Source organism: Lithobates pipiens, unplaced genomic scaffold, assembly GCF_037356315.1.
Source record: "Lithobates pipiens isolate NorthernLeopardFrog02 unplaced genomic scaffold, aLitPip1_a1.2 Scaffold_18, whole genome shotgun sequence".
Classification (NCBI taxonomy): domain Eukaryota; kingdom Metazoa; phylum Chordata; class Amphibia; order Anura; family Ranidae; genus Lithobates; species Lithobates pipiens.
The window spans coordinates 569287403-569314708 of NW_027507758.1; the positions used below are offsets into that span (position 1 = coordinate 569287403).

The 27306-nt window shown below is 44.0% G+C and overlaps 1 protein-coding gene across 2 annotated transcripts in view; it reads right to left on the reverse strand.

Annotated features, from left to right (window-relative positions):
• PKHD1 (PKHD1 ciliary IPT domain containing fibrocystin/polyductin) overlaps positions 1–27306 on the reverse strand; it is a 975887-nt gene that overhangs the window by 401334 nt on the left and 547247 nt on the right. For both annotated transcript variants that reach the window (XM_077489019.1, XM_077489018.1), the window contains 3 exons: positions 23830–23942; positions 21481–21580; positions 12758–12892 (listed from right to left, as the gene is read on the reverse strand). In XM_077489019.1, the coding sequence (XP_077345145.1) occupies positions 12758–12892; positions 21481–21580; positions 23830–23942 (348 nt within the window). The remainder of the gene's footprint in view (positions 1–12757; positions 12893–21480; positions 21581–23829; positions 23943–27306) is intronic.

Consider the following 27306-nt stretch of genomic DNA (forward strand, 5'->3'; position numbering starts at 1 on the left):
TTTACTAATTAGGTGACTTCCGAAGGCAATTGGTTCCACTAAATTTTAGTTAGGGGTATTAGAGTAAAGGGGGCTGAATACAAATGAACGCCACGATATTCAGATAATTTTTGGAAAAAAGTTTGAAAACCAGTTATCATTTTCCTTCAACTTCACAATTATGTGCCACTTTGTGTTGGTCTATCACACAAAATCCCAATAACATACATTCACATTTTGGGTTGTACAGTAACATGACAAAATACTGTATGTAAAAAAAAATATATATATATATAGAAGCCACTAACACTCTATCACATTCTCATGTATGTGTTATCCACAATACCATATCTATATAATGCAGCGCTTTTCCACTCCTATACAAGAAAGACACCACTGGATTCATGGAGCTTATGCAAGTCCACGGACAATAACCTTCTTTGATCCTACAGTGAATGTAAGGTGAGTTTGTCCAGGTGAGGACACAATTGATGGTGGTCACAAGCTTTATTGAAGCACGTTGAGTGAATTACAAACAATACACAGGATTGTCTAAGAGACTTTATTAATTGTTTGGATTACTCAGAGATTTATTTCATTTTATTTGTATTGATTTTTATTGGATTCGTTTTGTTGTGCATATGTATGGTGTATTAATACTGCACAAAGAATAGCAGAGTGAAAAGAGCTGCACTTTATAGATATGGTATCTTGGTATGGCTTTATGCTGTGTACACACGACTAGACTTTTTGACGGACTAGGTCCGACGGAACGAATCTGACGGACAATTTGATTGTGTGTGGGCTTCATCGGACCTTTGCTGTCTAAAAATCAGACGGACTTTAGATTTAAAACATGTTTCATATCTTTTCGATGGACTTGAGTCCGGTCGAAAAATCCATTCGTCTGTATGCTAGTCCGACGGATGAAAACCGACGCTAGGGCGGCTATTGGCTACTGGCTATGAACTTTAGACACGTTAGAATCCGTCTGACTTTGGTGTGATTGTGTGTGGCCAAGTCCGTTCATTCGGAAAGTCCGTTGGAACCCCGCCGAAGGTCCGTCAGGAAGACCGTCGGACCTAGTCTGTCAAAAAGTCCGGTCATGTGTACACGGCATTAGCCCTTGTACACAAGGTCGGACATTCCGACAACAAAATCCACCGGATTTTTTCCGACGGATTTTGTCCGAAACTAGTGTTGCGGACAAAGTTGTCGGAAAATCCGATCGTTCGTAACGTGATGACGTCATTTAGTTACGACGGGACTACGTTCAGGCTAGTAGCCAATAGCTTTGGTCTAGGAATTTGATCTGAGCATGCGTGGCACTTTGTCCGATCAGAATTCTATACAAACGATCAGACAAAGTCCGATCGGATCATGTTGTCAGAAAAAATTTATATCCAGCTCTCAAACTTTGTTGGTCGGACATTCTGGCCGGAAAAAGTCAGATGGAGCCCACACATGGTCGGATTATCTGACAACACGGTCCGATCGGACATTTTCCGTCGGAATGTCCGACCGTGTGTACAAGGGCTAAGTCTTGATATGGTATGGTAGACAGGCTTGCTATGGATATGGTAGAAGTTAAAAAAACAGGTTCTCTTTAGTATCATTAGATGCAGTATTATTTCTAGAGAATAAACATTAACAGAAGGTGAGGAGAAACATCATAATGATCACATTCCTATTTTTGCTAACTGGCTAATCTGATTTCCAGCAATTACTTGTACGAAGAGACATATTTTTTAATTCCAGATATTTATCTTACAATAAGTCCCATTGCCTCGGTGGCAGAAGCGAGGAACGTGAATGTCACTGCTACCTAATTGATGCAAAGTAGACATCCTTATTAATGGGAGCGTTACATAAATTAAGATGCAAATTATGTCACAGGGGATGTTATTATGAGATAACAAAGATAATAACAATTATAATTGAACCCCTGGCAAAACTCACGGCAAAGTGTCTCATTTCCCCAAGGTTTCCAACACGCGCGCTGCGCGAGCTGCTGAATTTACCAGGAATATTAAAAGCCACATGTGCTGCCGCAGCTATTTCAGTCTTTCCGGGGCTGGAAAGGACCATTCAGCCAACAATAGCAAAAAAAAAAAAAAAGGAGGACTGCGCCTCTTTCACAAAAAACCATGCACACCTCAGGAACCTGACCTAGAAACAGCGGTAATGAAGTCACAGCGGTTTAGTTAGGCTAAAAATACACTGGAGTTATGAGAAGTCATTTCCATCAGTGTGCAGCCATGCAAAAGATTTCCTGTGCTTAAAGAGACACTGTCACTTTGCCAATTTATGTCTGCACATAGCCCACCCCTCCTCGGGCATGTATACTTACCCAGCCATGCTTCCTTGATGCCTCGCCACACTTCTGGAGCCCCCGTTATTAAAATAGGGATTATGGGTATGCAGGAGCGTGTGACCTCTCCTATGTGACAGTACTTGTGCTTGAGCAGCCAATCACCAAAGCCAAATACTTTTGAGCGATGTTGCTATCCCCATGTCCAAGCTCTGACACCAGTCTACATCAACGTTTAGACAGGTGGGGTTTAGGTATGGGCTAATTCTTGGGCTGAACCCGTGGGAGCCTGTCAGCTGAATTGACTACAGCCATAGAATTCCCCCTGCCCCACAGCCAAATACAAAGGAGCAGGGATTCTTGTAACATCATTGACCTATGACTACACGGCCATATTTGGACAACGCCATTGACCTATGACTACATGGCCATAGTTGGACAACATCATTGACCAAATGTGACCATGCAGCCGTATTAGGTTAGTCACCAGCAACCTTGTCCCTTTATTATGTGTAGCTGCAGGATGAGCAATTCTATGGCTGAACTGGGCCAGGTGGGTTATATACTGTAAATTACAAGGATTTTAGCAACTTTTATTGCAGATTCTTGTCTGCTTCTGTTTTGGAGAATGTAATATAGGCCAGTATTTTCTAAATGTAATGTTAAATGGGGTGAGGGTATTCCGGGCCGTCTTTAATATTGACTGGACCCTGGGCAAACATTTTCTTGGGCCCCCTCTTTCATGGAATTTCGGTCTCCACATGCTTTGAGACACAATAAATAGCAGCTAGACTCAAAATCAGTTTACTGAATCAGTTTAGGCAGCAATTGTGATTGGTTGCCAGAGGTTACAGTATATCATCACCGCTCAATGACTGGCTGCTAGAGGTTACAGCACACATTATGGCACACTGTTATTTTCTAGAGGTCACAGCACATGATTTCTGCTTGTTGATTGATTGCTAGAGGTTTACTGAACATCTATACCACTCACTAATTGGTTGTTAGAGGTTACTGCACATTATTACTGCTCACTGATTGTTTGCTAAAGGTTACAGCACATCAGGTCTTTGATGGTGTCAAGAAAACTGATGTGATGGAATGGTGGGGGGGGGGGGGGGGCTCATAGGTAGTATGTGCCCCCCTTTTTGGTGTATCCCAGCAGAAGGGTAGGCTGGAATACGGGAATGGTTGCACTGCGGGGAAAGGGGTTGTCTCCGGGCTGATAAACTGCCGGAGGCCTGTTATGGTAAAGTTGACCCCGCAGTGTACTGGTGGAAAAGTGTTAAGTGTAAAAGGTGAAATTCGTGTGCCGTCAAAGACCAATAGCCTGGGAGAAAAATACTGTCATGGAAAAGATTGTACATATGTTAATGATGTTAATTATATATTGGTTTTAAGATATTGGTTAATAAAGGCTGCTATGGCCAGTTATACTCCAAACTTCTGTGTCGCCTATTTATTTAATGTAAAGTTTAATATAATGGAAAAATAAGGGAAAAGGTCATAGGAGAAGGGGGAGGTTTTTTAAAAGGTTGGAGGGAAGGATATCTGGAATACATTAGTCATGCATATATGTGTTTATGTGTCTTTGAAGAGAATGATTGCCTTGGCACAACATACATCAAAACACAAACAAAGCTTTAAGTCATACACAACAGAGGGTTGTAGATAGGCTGTGTTATAAGGAAAGCTGCAGTGGGGACATGTATTTAGGTTCCATGGACTCTGGGCATTTAGCCCTGCTGCATGGGGCTATGTGATTTAGCTGTGGTAGTAGGGCACAGGTGCACCTCTGAGCCCTGATGTCAACAGCCGGTCAGACTATGAGAGTAAGAACTCCAGGGCTCTTTGCACTAGGGCTAAATGCCCAGTGTGCAAGGGGGCTTATCCGTGAAAATTATCTCACTTGAAAAAATAATTACTAATTAAATGGATTCTTGTAATCTGACTCCAAGCTCTGTGCGGCTACACTATATGATCAAAGGTTGGTTGACACCTGACCTTTACACATACATATGACCAAAAGTATGTAGGCTTCCCTCCCAAATTATTATATTCAGGGGTTTCCAGTGAGGGACACTGTAACTTGTGCAACAGACATAAACATTTTGGACAATTCTGTGCTTCCAACCTTGTGGAAACTGTTTTAAGAGGGCACTTTTTTGTTCAACAAAGGCTGTGCCCCTTGGTACAAAGCCAGCTTTATAAAGACATGGTTTGATAAGTTTAGTGTGGAGGAACTCCAGCGGCCTGCACAGAGTCCTGACCTCAACCCTACTGAACTTTAGGATAAAATTAACATGACTGCTGAGGCGCAATGGCCCTAGGTACAAATGAATGTAACGCAATGGGATCAAATCCCCCATCACCCTTGTCCTATTACCCCATTAAATAAAACACTTACAACCATTAGGTTGGAAAAGAGCAAGGCCACAGCTTTATTCAATTCCAAAATGTAACATGTGAACACATTTAACCAGTACAGGTCGCAGTCGTACTGTGAGCACACAATTACAAAAGGGGGAAGTGGGGTCTGTCCTTACCATAAGTGCTGGACAGACAGCCTACTTCCAATTTTTTCATCAAGGGCATAGCCCATTATAGCAACTTTAAAAGCTGGCAAGGTCAAGAAACCACAGCAAGCTGTTACATACCATAACATAGGAAAAAAGGGGCGACAAGCTGGGAAGCTCTTCCATTCAATTCTTCCAAAAGACCCAGAATTTCCTGGGGCACACGTTTCCTGAGCTCAGGCCCATCTCCCACGTTTCCACCAATCATCACCATCCACCCCTTTGTCCGGCACCTGGCCATGCCCCCATCAGTCACGGCTCTCTTTCCCTAGGAGGGATCAAGAGGCCTTCACGCTAATTGTGACAACATCTGTACTTCACAAACTCTCTTTTGGCTAGAGAGGCACAAGTCCCACAGACACACTCCAAAGCCTTGTGGTCTGATGAGTTAGGTGGTGTAGAGGAATCTGAGTGGCCTGCACAGAGTCCTGACATCAACACTACTGTACACCTTAGGGATGAATTGAAATTGCAGTCACTGAGGTCTTCTCTTCCAATATGAGTACGTGTCCTCACAAATGCTCTTTTGGCTGAATGGGTGTAAATTTCCAGAGACACATTCCAAAAGCTGACGAAAGCCTTCCCAAAAGAATGAAAGCTGTTTTTGCTGCAAAATTAAGGCGGCAACCTCATTGTAATTTTGATGAGTTGCATATGAATCTTCACATTTTTTAAATTATACTTTTCTATCTTGCTTCTCTCCCATGTGTTGTGAGATTATTTGAATTCATGGTTTTAGGCCTCGCCCATAGAGTGATTTGACAATGGTGGCCTCGTCTAGATAGATTTACCATTGTTCTGCACTTTCTCATTTAATCACTATGGCTCTGGTCAATGATTTGGGTGATGTTCAGAGCCTTAAGCTGCCTAAGACAGAGAGTAATTAATGCAGGATATGGTCACTGAACAATCTAACTGATGAGAACTTCGTGCCTTGGTTGTGCCTATAGAGAACGGTGGGGGACAGCTGAGGACACTGACATGTTTAAAAAAAAAAAAAAAGTCCTACATGAAAGTTCTTCAACCCAACTGTGTGTAGCACAGGCTCCTGAAGAGCACGCGCTATGTGTTTTGTCATTTAACTTTGCCCTTAAACTGCAGTTTGGTTTTGGGTTTAATTGTCTAAATTTTGACCTCAGCACCAATCTGACTGGACTGCAGGGTGTTCTGCTTGGCCATAGGTGGCGCTGTCACTTTTGGCATGCATTGAAACACAGTCTAGTTGGGTGCATTAAGATTATTCTCTCTCGGAACCAGCCCAGTGGGTGTTTCACTCTTGCTGTGCTTCCTGGGAGAGGGTACTTAAGGTGCGGACGTCACGTGTATCGGGGTTCTGGTCCAGAAGTGGTTTCTGGCTGATGGTCCTGGTCCTCTTGACCAGCCCCCGGGACTTCAATGGCCTGGGGTGCGGATCCACCCAATTTTATGTCTCGGGGCTGGCTAGCCCGAGGCGAGGAAACTGAAGGAAGGATTCGGAGGTGGTCTGGTGCCATCTTGGTTAATGGAGAGGGTCAGTAACTGTGAGGGTATCCAGAGGAGGACTCTTTGGGAAAGGGCCATGCAAGGGTTGGCTTCTCGACGGGAGCCTGGACAGGTTGAAAGACCCAAGTGAATCCGCTCTTGTGTGGTATTGTCGGACCGGCTTCAAGATACTGGTACCATACGAGGGCTCTACAAATTTTCAATTTACCAAGGTGACCTACATAAAGTCTGTGGCAGAGACTTGTTCTTGATCTGAGCACCCTATCGGTTGCTAGGCCTGGTGAAGCAAGGACTATCCATAAGGGTGAAAATCCAGATGTGAATGGCTATTTTCTGGATTTGCTGATACAGGAGACTTTTTACCCTAGCACTAAGAGTACCTGGATTTTCCCTACCTAACCCTCTAACCCTGTCGAGAGACTGTATTGTTAACTATTTGTCGCAAATAAAAATCCCTTCAAGTGAATCTGGTGTCAGTCTCTGCAGTTTTGGGCCATCTACCTCGGGAAACCCCTAGATGCACCCGAGGGGAAGAAGGTAACGGTAAGCCCAATAAAATCAGCCGTTCCTTCGGGAGTCAGTGCTACATTTCTCTACAATGAAATCCAAGTTGCTTTACTTTGACAATACCTCTCAGCCAATCAGTGCTGGGTCAAGGTCATCAAGCACCCAGGGCGAAGATGGCAAATGATGGCACCCCACCTCACTAGGTGGAGTCCCCAGTAGAATCCCCCTTTACATCAGATGTCCCCAATAGAGTCCCCCTTTACATTAGGTCTCCCCAATAGAGTCCCCCTTTACATCAATTGTGCCCAAATAGAGTCCCCCTTTACATCAGGTGGTCCTAATAGTGTCCCCCTTTACATCAGGTGTCCCCAAAAGAGCACCCCTGTACATCAAGTGTCCCAATGTTTCCAATCCCCTTTCCCCCTTGTACTGGGAGATTGGTACTTACGGCGCGTCCCTCCTCTTTCCGGTCACGCACACAGTCCTCGTCAGTGCCACATTGAGACTGAGGACAGTTATGTCTCAGCGCCAGCTCTTTTGTTCACCATGCATGCTGGAGGAAGGAGAAAACAGAATCCTACCTCCAGCAGCAGCTATTGACTGCTGCTCCTTCTGACAGGAGTGATGCTGCAGTCATGCGGTTGAACATGACCAATGTAGTTCAGGAGGTACCCAACTTGCCTCTTACTGCTATACCACTTGTACTCCACCATACCCATTTCTTACCCTTCTAAAATTATGAGACCACACCTTCATTTTGGAGTATAAATGGCCATAGCAGCCTATTTATTATTCACACCATATAAATAACTCCAATATCAAATATATACCAAAATATCACCTCCGTAACAACTTGTTCAACTCCAGTCTGTTGGTCTTTGACGGCACCCCGGAACTCCAACACATATTCCACCAATACACTGCGGGACCTTTTTCCACACGATAGGCCTCCAGCGGATAATCAGCTCGGAGACAACCCCCTTCCCGCAGTGCAACCATTACAGTATTCCAGCTAACCTTTCGCTGGAATACACCGGAGGGGCACATACTACCGATGAGCCCCCCACCCCTTTCCATCACATATGTTTACTGCCACCGTCAAAGACCAACAAAACACCGCCACAGCCCTCAAGGATGACACCTTACCCTTAAGGGCTCCCCCACACCCCCGGGGCCCGCTGGATCCCATCTTGGCGTCCCAGAGCCCAGAAAACTATCCCCACTACCTAGAGGTGTATTCTAACACCCTCAATTACAGGCCCACATTAGTTTCCACCTCTACTTTCCTGATCACCAGGCCCCCCATTCTGAGCCACAACCTCCCCACCACCTGAGTGTTAGACAACTGTACGAAGTCGTAAAATATCTGACTTAACGTCCGAAATCAGCTCCCTGATCCTTCGAACCCAAAAGCATTACCCCTTGCATGCATAACCCAAACGGCCGGCGGTTTATCCCGCCGCGCCTAACGTTCCACTTCCCATATCACCTTGCTGCACCTCAACCCCCATACACCTAGCCAGTGAACACATGCCTCCCTCCTCTAACTACCCAACTGTCTGCCAACCGATCTTGCATCTGCTCTTCTGGCCCCCCCAACAAACATACAGATAACAAAGAAAATCCAGACAAGGCGTATAAGTCCTCCATCTGGACAAAAAAAAAAACGGCAAACAAAGGCAGCACCAACTTTAAAGTAAACCAATGTAACCCCATACCACAAACAACACAGTTTGTATGTACAGACTACTCCCCCACTCGTGTGTTTATGTTTTTTTTTTTTTATTATTATTATTATTTATTCCACCACCACATGAAGGCATAGGTAAGTGCGTAATCGCTTTGCTTCCCACCTACCATTCCTCCTCACCGCCGCCTCATCCAACCCACATCTGGCAGCTTCTAAAGCTGCCCCGATGTGGAAGGAGTGTGAAGCGTATTCTGCACCATCCAACCTTGCGTCCCAGTGGCATTTTCAGAACATCCACCTGAACTGGAACCTCGACCAATACTTCCCAGCCTTGTGCCACATGAACTGCCCCCCATGCCATCTGTTCCAAACCCTAGAAACTCCCTAACCGTTTTATCCCTTTTTTTTTTATTATTATTATTTTATGATGTATTTATTTTTTATTACTCTGAATCCTGGTAACACAAACAGCAGCACCTCCAACCCTCTAACCCTTTGATCATTTTTTTTTATTTTTTTTTATTTATTGTCCAACCCAAACTCCTTTTTTCAATCCACCCTGCACAGCAGGTTAAACAAAAGCCAAAAACCCACCAGTTTCCGCTCGATGGCAGATACCGACCCAGTTTACCAAGTTCCTGGAACCACAGTACCACCAACAACCTTACCCCCCACACAGCCATGTTCGACCTCAGACTCCTGCACCGAACAACCCACCCTTCTTTTCATACCTTCACATAAGCCGCCCATGTGGACTCACTGGCTGACTGCCCTGTTACCTCCCGTGGTGACTCCAATGCCATCTCCCCTATCCAGCCCAAGTAGGGAACTCCTCCCCCTCTGTGTCCGGCTAACTCTCTGAACCTATCCCACCGAAAATAGATGCACGAGTAAGCCCCCCATGTTTCCGAAGCCTGCAAGATGAATAGCATATAGAAAATGTTCAACTGCACCTAACGCAACACAAAATGGCGTAGCCGCCGTATGACCAGTTGTGACAATGCGGACATGTGGTTGACCACGTAACCACACCCACATAATCACAATTCAACTCCGTGTCAGGTTCCTGCATGACCCTTACCCCAGCTCCATAGCCAGAACCACTGGAAAAATTCCAATAGCACAAGTTTACGAATGAACACCCCACTTCCACCCAACAAAATTGGGGCCAAATTTCCTCACTCTATTGCCCCTGAAAGAGAAATTTCCCCCAAACCTGTTTACCCCGCTGTGTTCGTGACCTCTTTTCCCATCGACCTGGCATCCACCTATCCTCCGTTATATGTGGCCAAGAACTCGTACCAAACCTTCTAACCCGCCCTATGTTCCGCATTTAACTGTTTAAATTATCCAGGGCCTGAAACCCCCACTGTAGCAGACGGCAGCTGTCGGCCAAAACCCGCTCATTGGAATAAAACCGGCAGGTGAAATTGAACTTACCAAGCAATGAATGCAAAGTCCTCAACTGTACCTCACGCCGTCCCTGGGCCTCACACACCCCCTTCTATAGTACCTCCAACTTGGTCACCGACAGATGACCCTCCGTAACCCCCGAAACAATCACAATGCCAGAACAAAATAGTACAATATCCCTCGTCGGCCCCCTGTGTTTTGCAGCCAATGGCACTAATGAACCTACCTGCAATGTGCTGCAATGTATAAAGCATAATCGCACACACATCGGAGGAAGGCGGCCCAACACACAAACGTCCAAGCCATGAATGATTGAATCAGGGACCGACACGTCTCTACCCCCCCACTCCGGTAGAGAACTAAACATCTAACCATAGCCCACTAAATTGAGAAACCCATGGGCAGGCATCGTTCCAAGTAAAAAAAAAAAAAAAAAAAAAAAAAAAAACCTCCTCTTGCCAGCATCTATCCAGCAGCCAAAGCTCTCCGAATAAACTGGAAGCAAGTGGAACACGGATTCCTAGTTTGCCATAGGCGCCCCTTTTCCGTCACACCTAACCCACCTTATAGCTGTGTACGTGAAGTATCGGACACAGTGCACTGCATCGGATGACAGAACTCTCTTTTTTTTTTTTTTTTTCGACAGATAAGTGGGGAAACGAGGCAAAACTTGTTTGGTTCCTTCTCAGGTACCACCCCCGCTGTAGACCCCATTAAAAAGCCCGGAGGCAAGCAGCCTCGCTATTTCCGTATCTACTTATGAAAGGCTGCAACCTTTTCACCCCCTTCCAAAAGTCATCCCTTGTGTGACTAGGCTCGCCTGTACATTGTCCTCACGTGAAGCCACAATACAATGGATGGGTCCCCCCACCCTTTTAACACTTGTGTTTAACTGAACTGACAGGAGCTCACATTGCACTGCCAACCCACCCCTTTCTTTTCAGCCGACCACCTAGAGGGGGGTATAGTTGCCTCTACTACTACAGAAACTGCATCCAGAAGCCCCTATCCTTTGATCCCCATTAAGAAACGGCCATACCGACCTGCGCAGTCTAAACTGCTCATCATCCCGTAGCCAATCAGATCCCCCTTTTTAACATGTGCACCTACCAATGGCCTACATATAACAGAACAACGCCGAACCATGTTCGGGTTCTTCCCCCATGACAATCGCATAATGGCTACTGCCGTCGGCAAAAGCGATCGGTACCTCCTCTTACCTTCATCCTTTTTCCCTTGATCTTCCTGCTTGACCCTATACACTTAAAATGTAAATTCCCCCCCCCCCTTTTTTTTTTCTTCTTTTTTTAAAAGGTGGTCATAACGAGAAGATCTCCACACACTTGCCTTTTCAAATCGCATCCCGGACCCCCTATTTAATTGTGTTCCCAGGGGACCCTCAAAGCACCCGTACATCTCACATTTTTATTTATTTATTTATTTTTATTTATTATTTATTTTGTTTTTATTTATTTTGTTTTTATTTTATTTTTTTGCATCTGCAATCCTTACCATCTCCATCCTACCATTACCTGACAACCCCACCACTGCACCACTGTCCCCAAACTGGCAGGTGCACCGCCTGCCACTTGTGGGCCAGCATCCACCACCTCTGTTCAAAGAGGAGCAACTACTGCCGACATTGCACCCCCCTTTCCAACCCCCCAACAAGTCCTGCAATGCCCTTAAACGAAAAACATTTAGACATTATTTGACTTACCAGGCTGACTGGAACCCCAACAGCCGCCTCGCTTGCCTCCATCGATGGCTCGCATTCCTGCGGCTCCTCCTCCTCGCACACTGTCAGCTCGTCCTTCCACCGCCATCTTGTGCCATCTCGAGCCGCCGGTATAGGCCACGCCCACCCGTGGAGCCCCACCCCCTTGAAATAAGCAGCCTGGTGGCCATACTAATAAATCTCAAAAACTGCCTCCTCATTTCTTTCTCCACAACTTTCTGTTTCCCAGCCCAGCCCTGCCTCCTCCTTATATATTACCACTCCCCCTTGGACTTTTCTCACTGTCCCCTCCCCTCTAATCTAATCTCTTCATATTAACCCATGCATTGTCTCCCCTAAACGCATGGTCATGCCCGGTCCTGCACTACTTTTTCTTTTCTGTCTTTTCCGTTCCGGGCCTCACTCTTGTAGTACTGATCATATTGAAAAGTTTATTTTAATTTTGAATAGAGTGAGGGGGGATTAGAACCTCTGCCAGTGCCCTCATTGGAAAACAAACCATTCACTTTTTGTGTGGTTACAGGGCAGGACATAAAGAGGAATCATCCTCAAAACCCATGGACTTCAGTTCAACTCAAGTTCACTTTTAAGCCAGTGTTGGAGTGGATTTTGACCCATTTCTAATGCACATACAGCAAGCCATATATGTCAAGCACCAAGAATTATTTCCCAGAAGTAGTATATATATATATTCTGTATGCTATGCTTATCCCCAAGATTTTGTATATCGCACTAATCCCTAGAGAGCGTGAAATAATGAAATACAGTTCAAGCCATCACCTATATGCTCCAGGACAAAAAAACACTGTGTTATTATTAGTCGAGCTAATAAAATACAATATTTTTTTGCCGTTATTAAACATGCTGAAGGATTGAGACATGAGTAAAAGTGAAGCCGGGAATCTTACTTTTTATCAAATTTGTCTCCACAGCTTAGAGCTATACTCGCCTTGTTTTTTGATATGGCAACAGCATAGCGGACGGGTTGGTCTTAGTGGAACTGTCAAAAGGTTATTTATGCCTGCTAACTCTGAACGGAAAGATTAAATTTCATCACTTACCTCCCCATCAAAATGGCCAAGCAATAAACTATCTGAAATCTCAGTGTTCCCTCTACTTTCACTGATATTAATCCCAAATTCTTGGCAGGAGTAGATCTTGAAGCCTTTAAATGAGATGTTTCCACATCGAGAGATCTAGGCAGTAAAAGCATATTGACAGCTAAAAGCACGGTAAAGATATTCTCCATATTAACATACAGCTTTTGTACTGAGGCAGGGGAAGCTTCAACACAAAAGTCAATTTTTTCTCCCTTAGTCTTGTCTTGTGGGCTTTCTGTGTAAGTTAAGCTACTCTACTGTAAAGGACCCTATTGATAACAATAAACCAAACATTTAGGGTATACAGCTTCTGTATACCCTAAAGGACCACCTACTTCTGTAACCACTTAAGGACCACCTGCCAGCAATGTGCTGCAGATGGGCAGCCTGTACAGGCAAAGTGATTTACTGATACTTCACTGCCTATTTCTGGGTTTATACAGTAGATGATTGTACACAGCAGGAATCTGTCAGTAGGTCCCGGTCAATAATTCACAGCTGGGACCTGCTGATCAGCTGTGTCCAATCACAGCCCAGAGGGAACAATCTCTTTGTTTCTTATCCCTGCCAATCAGGGATAAGAAACAAAGAGATCTTTAGTAAAAGCAGCACATAATACACACAATACACATTGTTAGGCACACATTTAACCCTTTGGTAGCCCTAGATGTTAACCCCTTTCTAGCCAGTGTCATTATCACAGTGACAGTGTATAGTATTATCACTGATCACTTATTAGTGCCACTGGAGATGTCAGTGACAGTTAGTGTCAGAATGCCAACTGCACTATCGCAGTCCCATTTTAAGTCGCTGATCACTAACATTAGTAATATTAAAAAAAAAAAAAATTCCAGTATATATACAGTGCCTTGAAAAAGTATTCATACAGTACTCCTTTAAATTTCCTATATTTTGTCATGTTACAACCAAAAATGTAAATGGATTTTATTGGGATTTTGTGGCACATAATTGTGAAGTGGAAGGAAAAGCATAACTGGTTTTCAAAATGTTTTACAAATAAATATCTGAAAAGTGTGGCATGCATTTGTATTCAGCCCCCTTTACGCTGTTACCCCTAACTTAAATCTAGTGCAACAAATAGCCTTCAAAAGTTACCTAATTAGTAAATAGAGTCCACCTGTGTGTAATTTAATCTCAGTATAAATACAGCTGTTCTGTGAAGCCCTCAGAGTTTGTTTTTAGAGAACGTTAGTGAACAAAAAACATCATAAAGGCCAAGGAACACACCAGACAGGTCAGGGATAAAGTTTTGGAGAAGTTTAAAGCAGGTTAGGTTATAAAAAATATTCCAAGCTTTGAATATCTCACGAAGCACTGTTCAATCTATCAAAAATGGATAGAGTATGGCACAACCGTAAACCTATCAAGACATGCCTAAACTGACAGGCTGGGCAAGGAGAGCAATAACCAGAGAAGCAGCCAAGAGGATCCACAGCTCAGGAGGGAAAATCTGTCCACAAGACAACTATTAGTTGTGCACTCCACAAATCTGGCCTTTATGGAAAAGTGGCAAGAAGAAAGCTATTGTTGAAAGAAATCCATAAGAAGTCCTGTTTTCAGTTTGCGAGACGTCATGTGGGGGACACAGCAAACATGTGGAAGAAGGTTAAAGTCCATAAACAGGATAGGATAAGATACCTACAATGTATTATCTACCTAAAGTACATAAGGATCCCATCCACCCACCAGGCCGCCCCATTGTGAGCGGTATAGATCCAGTAACGTCTAGAATAGAATATAATTTTTTCTACAGCCCTTAGTGAAATGAGTTCCATCTTACTTGAGGGATACGAGTCCTACTATTCAATTACTGGAAAAGATAGAGATCAAAGGAAATTGTCTGTTAGCCACGGCTGACGTGGCTTCGATGTATACTTGCATTCCCCATCCATTGGGGTTGGAAGCAGTTAGACATTTTTTAGAAAGAGACCCTTCCATTGTGTACAATCAAAGTGAGTACATAATGGAATTGCTCGAATTTGCTACCGGCCATAATTACTTTTGGTTTAGGCTGGGTTCACACTGCTGCGATGCGGAAATGCTGCGAATGTACTGCGGGTTCCCGCATCGCATGCCTCCTGGCGGCAGTTCACACTGCCCTATGCGAACTGCGGGGAATGTCAGTGAAAAGTTAATCACACCCCCATTCTGGTCTGATCCAATTCTGCTGCGGACCAAAAAAAGGGTCCTGTGCGAGTTTGGGCCGGATGCGATGCAAATTCAGCCATACTATCTGTATGGTTGAAATCGCATCGCACAGAGATTGCATGTGATTTGCACTGCAGTGCGGTGCAAATCACATCCGATCTCGTACACCGCAGCAGTGTGAACCCAGCCTTAATGACAAATTTTATATTCAACAAAAGGGCGTGGCTATGGGATGGAAGTCCAGAGTCTCTGCGGGACTTTTTTTCCACTTTGAATCTAAATAACTGCAGGATTCGTTTAACATATGAGTCCAATGCAAGCAGTGTACATTTTTTAGATTTGAAAATTAGCATTGATTCAGGGAGATGGGAGTTTCAGACTTTCTTTAAAGCGGAGGTCCACCCTAAAGTGGACCTTCCGCTCATTGAAATCCTCCCCCCCTCTGGCGCCACAATTGGCACCTTTCAGGGGGGAGGGGGGTGCAGGTACCTGTACAGTACAGGTATCTGCACCCACTTCCGGGATAGCTCTCTGATGCCACTGCCTTGCCAGATCATAATTTTATGCCTATATTTGCCTCTATATATGTGAGTACCCATTTTATGCTTTTTTGTAATAAATGTTTTAAAACGGTATCACACTACGAGGCTGTATTTTCTTTTTGGTCTACACTATACAGGGAAGAACTACCGTCCTCAGTCATCCTATATGGTGGATATCTACATCATCCATTTTGGGTCATTATTTGTCCGTTCTGGTGTACATGGGAATTTGGAAGTTTGTCAGCTGTTTTCCTGGGTGTATTTACACCAACAAACATGTGTGACTCATTAGGTATATACCTAGTTGGGTCCAAAATATCTGGTAAGCCTCTCTCCATGTGGTGGTGGATTTCCGCAGTCAATTCACAGAAGTCACTTTAATTTTCAAGATATTTCACTTGATATTTAATATTATTTTATTGATTTAGGGTTAGATTGGAATCATCACATTTAAAATCTATAGCGCTGCACTTTATTTATATTAGTGTTGTTATATATTTTTGCAGTAAAGCCGCGTACACACGGGCGGACTGTCTGGCCAACTTAGTCCGTCGAAACACATTTCAGCGGACAGTCCGCTCGTGTGTGGGCTTCAGCGGACTTTTTCAGCGTGCAGTCTGGCGGACTAAGTATTTTGGAATTTCCGTAATATTGTCCGTCGTACTTTGGTTTCAGCGGACAATCCGCTCGTGAGTAGGCTAGTTCGACGGACTAAGTATGGCGCATGCTCAGAAAGGATTTACACGGCGAAAGGTTGCATTGCTGTGTATTGGACTTCCTATTTCTAGTCCCGTCGTACATGCTGTACACGTCATCACGCAAACTTTCGACGGACTGTTTTGCATCCGTGTGTGGTCAAGTCCGTTCATTCGAAAGTAGGACGGACTGTCCGTCGGATTGTCTGACGGACTAAGTTGGCCAGACAGTCCGCCCGTGTGTACGCGGCCTTAGTCTGCGGTGCTGGCAGCTAATATTGTTTTGGGCAGCACAGTTTTTGTTACATTACACATGTGGAAGAAGGTGCTCTGGTCAGATGAGACCAAAATTAAACTTTTTGGCCTAAAAGCATAATGCCATGTGTGGCGGAAACTAATACTGCACATTAACCTGAACACATCATCCACACCATGAAACATGGTGGTAGAAGCATCATGTTATGAGGATGCTTTTCTTCAGCGGGGACAGGGAAGCTAGTCAGAGTTGATGGGAAGATGGATGGACCCAAATACAGGGCAATCATAGAAGAAAACCTATTCAGGTCTGCAAAAAGACCTGAGACTGGGGCGGAGGTTCATCTTGCAGCAGGACAACAACCCTAAACATACAGCCAGAGCTACAATGGAATGGTTTAGATCAAAGCATATTCATGTGTTAGAATGGCTCAGTTATAGTCCAAACCTAACTCCAACTGAGAATCTGTGGGAAGACTTGAAAATTGCTGTTCACAGATGCTCTCCATCCAATCTGACAGAGCTTGAGCTATTTTCTAAAGAAGAATGGGCAAAAATGTCACTCTCTGCATGTGCAAAGCTGGTAGAGACATCCCCAAAAAGACTTGCAGCTGTAATTGCAGCGAAAGGTGGTTCTACAAAGTATTGACTCAGGGGGACTGAATACAAATGCACGTCAAACTTTTCAGAAATGTATTTGTAAAAAAAATGGAAAACCATTTATCACTTTCCTTCCACTTCACAATTATGTGCCACTTTGTTTTGGTCTACCACATAAAATTCCAATGAAATACTTTTATGTTTTTTGGTTGTAACATGACAAAATGTGGAAAATTTTGTTTGTAGACTCTATTTCAGTCAAAACCTATCATTCTTTTACCACAGACATGTAGCAGAAAACATTTTGGCCTAAATTTATGAAGACATTTTTTTTATTGGATATGTTTTAGAGCAGAAAGTAAAAAATATTGAGTTTTTTTTTTTCAAAATGTTCTGTATTTTTCCATTTATAGGCTTCCTGTGAATGGTTAATAGCGCTAGCCAGACATAATTTAAATTTGGAAACAGGACAGTAAGTCTCAGTGCCATATACTGTATAAGCACCTCAACTCTGGAAGGTTTTATCCCTTCATAACCAGGCCATTTTTTGCTATTCAGCACTGCGCTAATTTAACTGGTAATTGCATGGTCATGCAGCACTGTATGGTCATGCATACAGTGTTGCATGACCACGCAATTACCAGTTAAATTAGCGCAGTGCTGAATAGCAAAAAATGGCCTGGTTATGAAGGGATAAAACCTTCCAGAGTTGAGGTGCTTATACAGTATATGGCACTAAGACCCCTTTCACACTGGGGCGTTTTTCAGGCGTTTTTCAAGCACTTTAGCGTTAAAAAAAGCGCCTGTAAAGCGCTTGAAAGAAGCCTCATCTGCAGTCCCAATGTGAAATGTCAGCGCCCGAAAAACGCTCGTAAAGCGCCGCTTAAACTAGCAGCGCTTTACCAGCGTTTTTTGAGCGTTAATGGGGCGCTTTTAACCCCTGCTAGTGGCCAAATAAAGGGTTAAAAGCGCCCACAAAACGCTGCTGCCAATAGCGTTTTTCAGGCGTTTTTCGGGCGTTTTACAAGCGCTTCCCATTGATTTCAATGGGAAGGGGCGTTTTAGGAGCGTTGTATTCACCGCTCCAAAAGCGCTGCAAAGAAGCTGCTTGCAGGAATTTTTTTGACGCTCTGCCAGCGCAGCGCCTTGGTGTGAAAGCACTCGGGCTTTTACATTGGGATTGCAGTTGCAGCTTCTTTCAGGCGCTTTTTTCAACGCTAAAGTGCATGAAAAACGCCCCAGTGTGAAAGAGATCTTGGTGTGAAAGCACTCGGGCTTTTACATTGGGATTGCAGTTGCAGCTTCTTTCAGGCGCTTTTTTTAACGCTAAAGTGCATGAAAAACGCCTGAAAAACGCCCCCAGTGTGAAAGGGGTCTAAGACTTACTGTCCTGTTTCCAAAACAAAATTATGTCTGGCTAGCGCTATTAACCATTCACAGGAAGCCTTGTATCCTATCAATGAACACAAGGCATCCTCTGAAAGGCTGAGGTAGAGAGTCGGTTGGATGATGTCACAAACAGCCAATCAGAAGAAGTTGTGCATTCATTATTAAAAATACAAGGCTTCCAGTGAATGGTGGAACTCACTCGGTTTAGCTCCAGCAATGGGATAGGAAGTCTCTGTGCTGCTTCCAGAACATCGCTGTAAACTGTATGTACTGTAGCTCATACAGTACACAGCACTGACAGTGGCAGCATGTCATGTACATTTTCCCAAACAATTTAAAGTGATGGCAAAGCTGTAGGTAGGCTCTAATGCCGTGTACACACAATCAAAATTTCCGAAAACAAATGTTCGATGGAAGCCTGTTGTCAGACATTCTGACAGTGTGTAGGCTCCACCGGTCATTTTTTGCCTGAATTTCCTACAACAAAAATTTGAGAACTGGTTCTCAAATTTTCCGACAACAAAATCCGTTGTCGGAAATTCCGATCATGTGTACACAATTCCCGCGCACAAAATTCCATGCATGCTCGGAATCAAGCATAAGAGCTGCATTGGCTATTGAACTTCATTTTTCTCAGCTAGTCGTACACGTTTTACATCACCGCGTTCTTGATGTTCAGAATTTCCGACAACATTTGTGTGACCGTGTGTATGCAAGACAAGTTTGAGACAACATCCGTCGGAAATAAATCCAGGATTTTGTTGTCGGAATGTCCAATCGTGTGTACGTGGCATAAGAATGACAAGATATCCTATCACTTCCTGTTGAGTCTACAGAACAGGAAGTAGAGGGAGATCTCCATAATGAAACAGAGATGGCATAAAAACCTGATGGCAGTTTTAACCCTCCTCCAGGGGCGTACCTAGAGCATTTGGCACCCGGGGCGGATCCTACATCTGGCACCCCCCCCCCCCCCCCCATTTAAAATGAAAAAACACCCACAATTTATTTTCCATTTTCTCAAGAATATTTATTGTATACAGCACATGCCTGGATTCTGCACCCTGTATATAGGACATATCTGCACCCTGTATATAGAACATATCTGCACCCTGTATATAGGACATATCTGCACCCTGTATATAGGACATATCTGCACCCTGTATATAGGACATATCTGCACCCTGTATATAGGACATATCTGCACCCTGTATATAGAACATATCTGCACCCTGTATATAGGACATATCTGCGCCCTGTATATAGGACATATCTGCGCCCTGTATATAGGACATATCTGCGCCCTGTATATAGGACATATCTGCGCCCTGTATATAGGACATATCTGCGCCCTGTATATAGGACATATCTGCGTCCTGTATATAGGACATATCTGCGCCCTGTATATAGGACATATCTGCGCCCTGTATATAGGACATATCTGCGCCCTGTATATAGGACATATCTGCGTCCTGTATATAGGACATATCTGCGCCCTGTATATAGAACATATCTGCGCCCTGTATATAGGACATATCTGCGTCCTGTATATAGGACATATCTGCGCCCTGTATATAGAACATATCTGCGTCCTGTATATAGAACATATCTGCGCCCTGTATATAGAACATATCTGCGCCCTGTATATAGGACATATCTGCGTCCTGTATATAGGACATATCTGCGTCCTGTATATAGGACATATCTGCGTCCTGTATATAGGACATATCTGCATTCTGAAATCCCCCCTCCCCCATGAGGTCAGCTACACTATACACATGCCAGGGGGAGGGGGTGATGGACACAGCAGTCACCCTGACTCCCCCCCCCCCCTCAGACCAGCACAGGGTAGACACAATACTCTAGCCTCTTCTTACATCAACCCCCCCCCCCCCCCCATCAGCTACACTATACACATGGCAGGGGGGAGGGGGACACAGCAATCACCCTGACCCCCCCCCCCCCCAGACCAGCACATGGCAGGGGTAGACACACTCCTCCAGCCCCTTCTTACATCAACCCCCCCCAATCAGGTCAGACAGCTACACAATACACATGGCAGGGAGAGGGAGTGGTGGATATAGCAATTACAGTCACTGACCCCCCCCCACCATAGACCAGCACAGGGGTAGACACAATTCTGCAGGCTGCAGCCTCTTCTTACATCAATCCCCCCCTCCACTCACCACCTCAGGCTCTCAGTCGGCTAGGGAGGACTCCTATTCACTGTGTGGAAGCAGCCACCCCAGCGGAGAGAGATGAGACAGACACACACAGGCAGCAGCAGTGGTGGGTGGAGGCGGAGCTAGCAGGAGGGAATACAGTCACTCACTGAACAGTCTGGAACAGTCCATTGTGGTCATGGCACAGGGGTGTTCTAAAAAAAACGAAAGTGAAAATGAGCAACCAGAGACAGCAGGGATGCCCTTGAGATGATCTGACGGTGTCACCCCGACTTGGGTGCGGAAATCACCCCCATATCAAAGTCACTTGGCCACTGACACCCCCCCAAAGTGTGGCACCCGGGGCGGACCGCACCCCCCGCCCCCATATTGGTACGCCCCTGCCCTCCTCTACTCTATCCAAAAGGGAAAAAAAAGTTTTGGCTTTAGCTACATTTTAACCAGAGAACCCTATTTTAGGTTAGTATCCCTTTAACAGGTTTATCTGGATATTTTCCCCAGTCTCTACTAATCTTTCCTAATGCCGCTCTGAACTGTAGCCAATCATTCTTTTGTTTAAACTGCAAGCCAAGCCAGAAATGAGAATTAGAATCATTTAACCAGATTGTTTGCAACACTAAAGTATGTTAATCTTCCCCATTTAGGAGGGATGCCATTTTCCTCATGTCTTTGTGTGATTTCGAAGAAAGAGCGCTCGTTTCTTTCTCCGTTCTATGTGCCAATTTGTAAAAGACATTTGGAGATGTGCAGTAAACATTAGCAGTTTGTGAGGCGTGTGCCAAGCGGTGGCACTGAAACATGTCCTAATTAAACGCAATTTCGAGATAGAGATAGGGTTTGTTGTTTGGTACCTGAGCTCCACCTTGGCTTTTCCAGGCCGTAAAGTCTTGGAACATGGCCGGGACCTCATTGCTGATGGGCACGTATTCAGGATGGATCCAGAAGCCAGATCTGTTGGAGAAATAGATATGATTTTTTTTATAAACTCAGAATGTCATAAAACATGTGACACAAGTATTTGCCTTGGTTTGCTGCAAGTGTGGGGTCTTGGGTGTAATTCCCACCATGGGTTCTATTTGCATGGGGGTTAGAAGTTCTGCCTGTAGTAGGCCTTGATTTGTGCAAAATCTTGACAGAAAGAAGTGCCAGGTGAACATATCGAAAATCTATGTAACTGTAGGTGGACTAAAAACATGGATTGGATTCCACCCATCCACTGGAGAACACACAGTGATATGAAAAAAGTGAAACATATCTGTATCACCCCGACCTGAGAAAGTGGTAATTTAAAGCCACAAAATGCCTTTTATTGGTGAAATAAAGTATCTTAATGTTCATTAAATCAGATGACCATGAGCTATCCTCCAAAAAAAGGCGCCTCTACCAATTGGACCACCAACTCGATTTTTTAGACCTCAGCCAACTTACCTAGTTTAACCATCCACCTGAGAACCCCACAAGTGGATCCAGGATTGGGACCCCTGTGGCATCAAGAGCAACCAAATTCATCCTGCATGGAGGTTGCATATTTCTACCCCACAGGGTGACCGCATCCTAACATATGTTAGTTATTCTCTCTTTTTTCCTATTTATCCAACCTACTTCCCTGCAAGGGCTCTCCTGTCTCCCTTGTTTGTTTTCCAGTGAACAACCTGAGCTACCGCAGAGACTGCTGATCAGTCGTTTTGGGTCCAGACCTCTTGGACCTCCTTGTTACTACCACACCCTAAACCACAATAGAATTTCTATTGCCGATCAGCAATTGCTACATTGTTTTACCACAAGGACAGTTTAATTCCTATCCCGAAACAGATGTGTGTGATCATTGTTTCAAGTTTAATCCTGCATTGGGTACTGATGAAGGGGTAGAGATTTTCCCCCAAACATGTTTTCTGTATTTATTTGATCTAGTTACAAACAAGTAAAATTATCTTGAACTTGTTGATCGGTTTTTGGTCTGTTGCTCATTTCTGTATTTCTATGGATTGAGATACTGTTTGGTTAGCACTGGAAAAACCTTATAAACAATATATATATATATATATATATATATATATATATATATATATAATGTGATCCAGGCATTCAATGTATTTTTTCAGCGGGAATGCCATCTGGCCAAAACTATTGAGTTTCTTTGAAGTTTTCCTTCACCTGACTGCACATGTGGTGTAGACCAATGTAAGTATACATATTCCATACCTGGCTGATCCCTGTAGAAGTGAAGAATCCCTATAGTAGCCACAGCTACTACAGTGATCCTTGCCTTCTAGGTCCTAATCCTTGCCTTCTAGGTCCTATGCCGAGCAGTTGCCCTGCACACTTTGTCCAAACAGAAAACCCCTTGTATTCACTGAGAAAAAAAGGAAGATGTTCTCTGAATGGCACCCGTGTCAAGCGAGAAACCCCCTATGGTCACCATGTGGCAGGGAAGTTGCTCAGGGCGGGACCTGGTAGATAACAAGGATCACTGTAGTAGCAGAGGCTACTAGAGTTATTCCCAACCTCCCAAGCCAGGTATGGATCAACATAACTAGGGAAGGCAGTATGTACAGACACCAGTATTTCACATCATCCAACTATGTCCTTTAGGCAGACAGACCATTCTATCTGGCAAATGCCAACCTTGCCATCCTAGGCATCTCTGTTTGACTTACTGCACCTTGTCCAGTATCCTAAATGAACCCTCACTGCTCCATCTTGGACTTTGGCTGGAAATCCACATTGACTATATAACTACTAAGTGACTAAGCAAAGTGTTATGCCACGTACACACGGCCGCCAGAAAAGCATCCGACAGTCTTCCCAATGGAGTTCCGACAGACTTCCGACCAAATGGACTTGCCCACACCGCAATCCATTCATTTTGAACGTGATGGCGTACGACGGGATTAGAAAAGGAAGTTCAATAGCCAGTAGCCAATACGTTCCCTTGTGTCATATTTGGTCCGTCGGGCCAGAATACAGACAAACGTTTTTTTCTGAAAGAATTTGATTCCGTCGGACGGATTTGAAACATGTTCTATTTCTAAATCCGTCTGAATTTTTTAAGAAAAAAATCAGATGAAGCCCACACATGATCGTAATATCCGACGGAATGATTCCGTCAAACCTTTTCTGCCAGAAAATCCAGTCGTTTGTACGCGGCATAAGTGATACTAATTTACTACATCCAGTTTCATTCAGGGTTCTTTCCTCACCTTGTACAGGATTCAGCCACGTTGTTCTTGAACGAGCCCAGTACCGTTTGGGAAGGTCCAGATGGTGACAGATGATAGAAATAACCATAACCAGAGCTGCACACCCAGTTATCCTAAAACATAAGCACAAAGAGAGTCCAGCAATCCTTCAAGTCATTCTCCAAGTCATTTTGTGATTGAATGCATTTAAAAAAGAACCTTCTAAATTGAACTTTGGAGAAGAATATCTATTTTTTTTTTTAATTAATAAAGCTGCAGCTTTAAAGTAGTTTTACAAGTGTGCATGGATGAATTCTTGACATGCAATATGCAGCTGTAGCGCTACTAGCTCAGGGCCACTGATATTAACTGGTTCTTTTACAAACAGTACAGCGGCTGTCTCAGTCCAAAGCTTCCACTGGTACATACAGTATACCCCAAAAGCACACAGTCACCAAGAATCAATTCAGGATCATTACCCTGGAACCCCAGGACAACTGCTACCTTCCAGCATACTCTGGCCACCAACCAGTGAGGGAGACAATCCTTTCTCCAGACCAGATTGCTTGTGGTGAGGTTCTGCCGCAGCTGAGACCCCCAAAATCAACAAATCAGTCCACAGGCTGCCTGCTAGGGCATCAGCCCTAGTAGCTTGAGACTCTCGTCCAGGGAAAAGAACCGTCTCTCCAGGCCTCCAGCTTATTTACTAGCTTCCCCAGCCTTCATCTGAGCACACCTCTCCAGAGCTAGGCTCTGATGAATATTCAGGTTGGTTATTTCAATTCTGCCTCACTAAGCTCTAGAAACTTCCTTTAGAGCAGGGGTGTCAAACCCAATTACACTGTGGGCTGCATGAGCAGTATGGTTGCCCACAAAAGGCTAAGGGGTGTGCTACTTAGAGATGGCAGAGTTCAGGGTGGACTATGTACAGAGTGCAGGGTTTATGGGTGTGCTTTGTGCACAGTGCGGGGTTTAGGGGTGTGCTGTGTACAGAGTGCAGGGTTTAGGGGTGAGCTATACACAGATTGCAAAATTTAGGAGTGCGATATGTACAGAGTGCAGGGATTTGGGATGCCTATTATACAGAATGCAGGGTTTAGGGGTGGGATCTGTTGTAGAAATGCATTGCAATGTTGCTGCATCTGTCGCACAACAAAATGCTCATTCTGTGAAGTAATAATATAATTTCCAATAGTGCTCAAAGGAGTGTGCTTCAGCACCCTAATTCACCAATCCACCAATGGGTGCAGTGCCCGCTCACCTTAAAGTCTGACCTATATAAAATGGGTCACTTGTGCTTTATTGTGTGGCTCTTGCAACTCCACTTCTAGCTAATAAAAGCCACTTCACATGAGGGGTCCATTTATGGGCTCGGTCCCCACTGCTTTCGCTCAACATGTAGCTCAAATGAAGAAAGGGAGAACTCTCATAGCGCATGCTGTAATTTATTTAAAATTATTTATTTATTTATTTAAATAAAATTATTTATTAACCCCTTGGAGCTGGCGCCAAACGGCCATTTAAGGGGTTTAAGATTTCAAGAGGCGGGGCAAGATTTATGATCATGTGACTGCCATGATACTGTAGTGCAAGGTAGCATCACTTGCATGCCTATATTGGTGATTTACATTTTTTTTTTTGCATTTTCTTGCCGACCAGCCGGCGCAATTTTATGCAATTTTGCGCAATTTTACTGCGACAACATGGCTCGGCTACGTGAAACGCTGTCATGTTATGTCGCTTCTAAATGTGGCCACTAGGGGAGCAAGCGCCAGGCTCCCGCAATTGCTTGCGACGTGGTGAGAACCAGGATCTCTGTGTATAAACACAAAGTTCACGGTTCTCTGAGGGGAGAAGGGACAGATCGTGTGTTCATACAAAGTATGAACACTGATCTATCTCTTCCCCTAGCAAGTCCCATCCCCCCTTCAGTTAGAACACGTAGCAGGGAACACATTTAACCCCTTGATCAGTCCCTAGTGTTAACCCCTTCACTGCCAGTGACATTTTTACTGTATTTTATAGCACTGATTACAGCATTTTTATAGCACTGATCGCTGTATAAATGTCAATGGTCCCAAAAATGTGTCAAAATTGGCAGATCGCCACCATTACTAGTAAAAAAAAGAATAATAATAAAAATGCTATAAATCTATACCCTATTTTGTAGATGCAATAACTTTTGCGCAAACCAATCAATATACGCTTTTTAGAGATTTTTATTACCAAAAATATGTAGAAGACTACATATCAGCCCATGTGCTTTAAAAAAAAAATGGGGGTATTTATTATAGCAAAAAGTACAAAATCTTGTGTTTTTCTTTTTTAAATGTATGCTTTATTTTGTTTATATCACAAAAAAATAAAAACCGCAGAGATGATCACATACCACCAAAAGAAAGCTCTATTCGTGGGGAAAAAAAGGACGTTTTGTTTGGGTACAACCGCACAATTGTCAGTTAAATGATACAGTGCCAAATCGCAAAAAAAGGTCTGGTCGTTCAGCAGCCAAATCTTCCGAGGCTAAAGCGGTTAAAGAGACAGTGGACCATTTAGTATGTTATTGTTATATACTTATAAGTGTGTCAGTACACTTGGTTAGTGGTTGCAGCAGTTCCACAAAAAAACCTTTTAATCACATATTCACATTCATTTTGGTTTTAGTTCATATATAGCAGCATTCCAACATACCCTATTTCCCCAAAAATAAGACCTAGCGTGATTGTTGGTGATGGCTGCAATATAAGCCCTACCCCCCAAATAAGCCCTTGTGGGTCTTATTTTCAGGGTAGGGCTTATTTTTGGGGAACAGGGTAGGGGTTATTTGGGGGGTAGGGCTTATATTGCAGCCATCACAGACAATCACGCTAGGTCTTATTTTCGGGGAAACAGGGTATTTATATATAAATAAATGCAAGCGGGAGCTCATATTCTCACTGCATGTAGTATGAATGGGGCCTTATTGTTACAAATTTGTCCAGGAGGTTTTTTTTTTATAACAATTTTCACATTTTTAACTTCCCCCCATGCCATATTTGTGTGATCAAAGGCCACATGAAGGTGTGAAAGGTGCCCCTGTAGAGCCAGTTAATGGCTGCCCACACAAAACACAAAGGGATATGTCCGCCTGTCCTCACTCCAGCACCCATCCTAATGATCAGCACAAGCACTATGCAACACTTGTTGTACATGAGGTTGTATGCGCTGTTTCATTCGATGAATACTACTTTATATATTTTGCTTATATTTTGCCATCCCTGGTTTAGCCCTCCCCATGAACATGTTGATTGCATTTTTAACTAAAATCATTTCTAGGTCTCGTTTCTTTTCTATGCAATGCATTCAGTTCAAGGTTGGTAGGAGCAGCCAATAAAGTGCTGTACATGCACTATGTTGTCAAAACGCACATGAACTTTAATGGGCGTCCCAGTCTTAGTCCGTAGGGTTCAATATTGAGTTGGCCCACCCTTTGCAGCTATAACAGCTTCAACTCTTCTA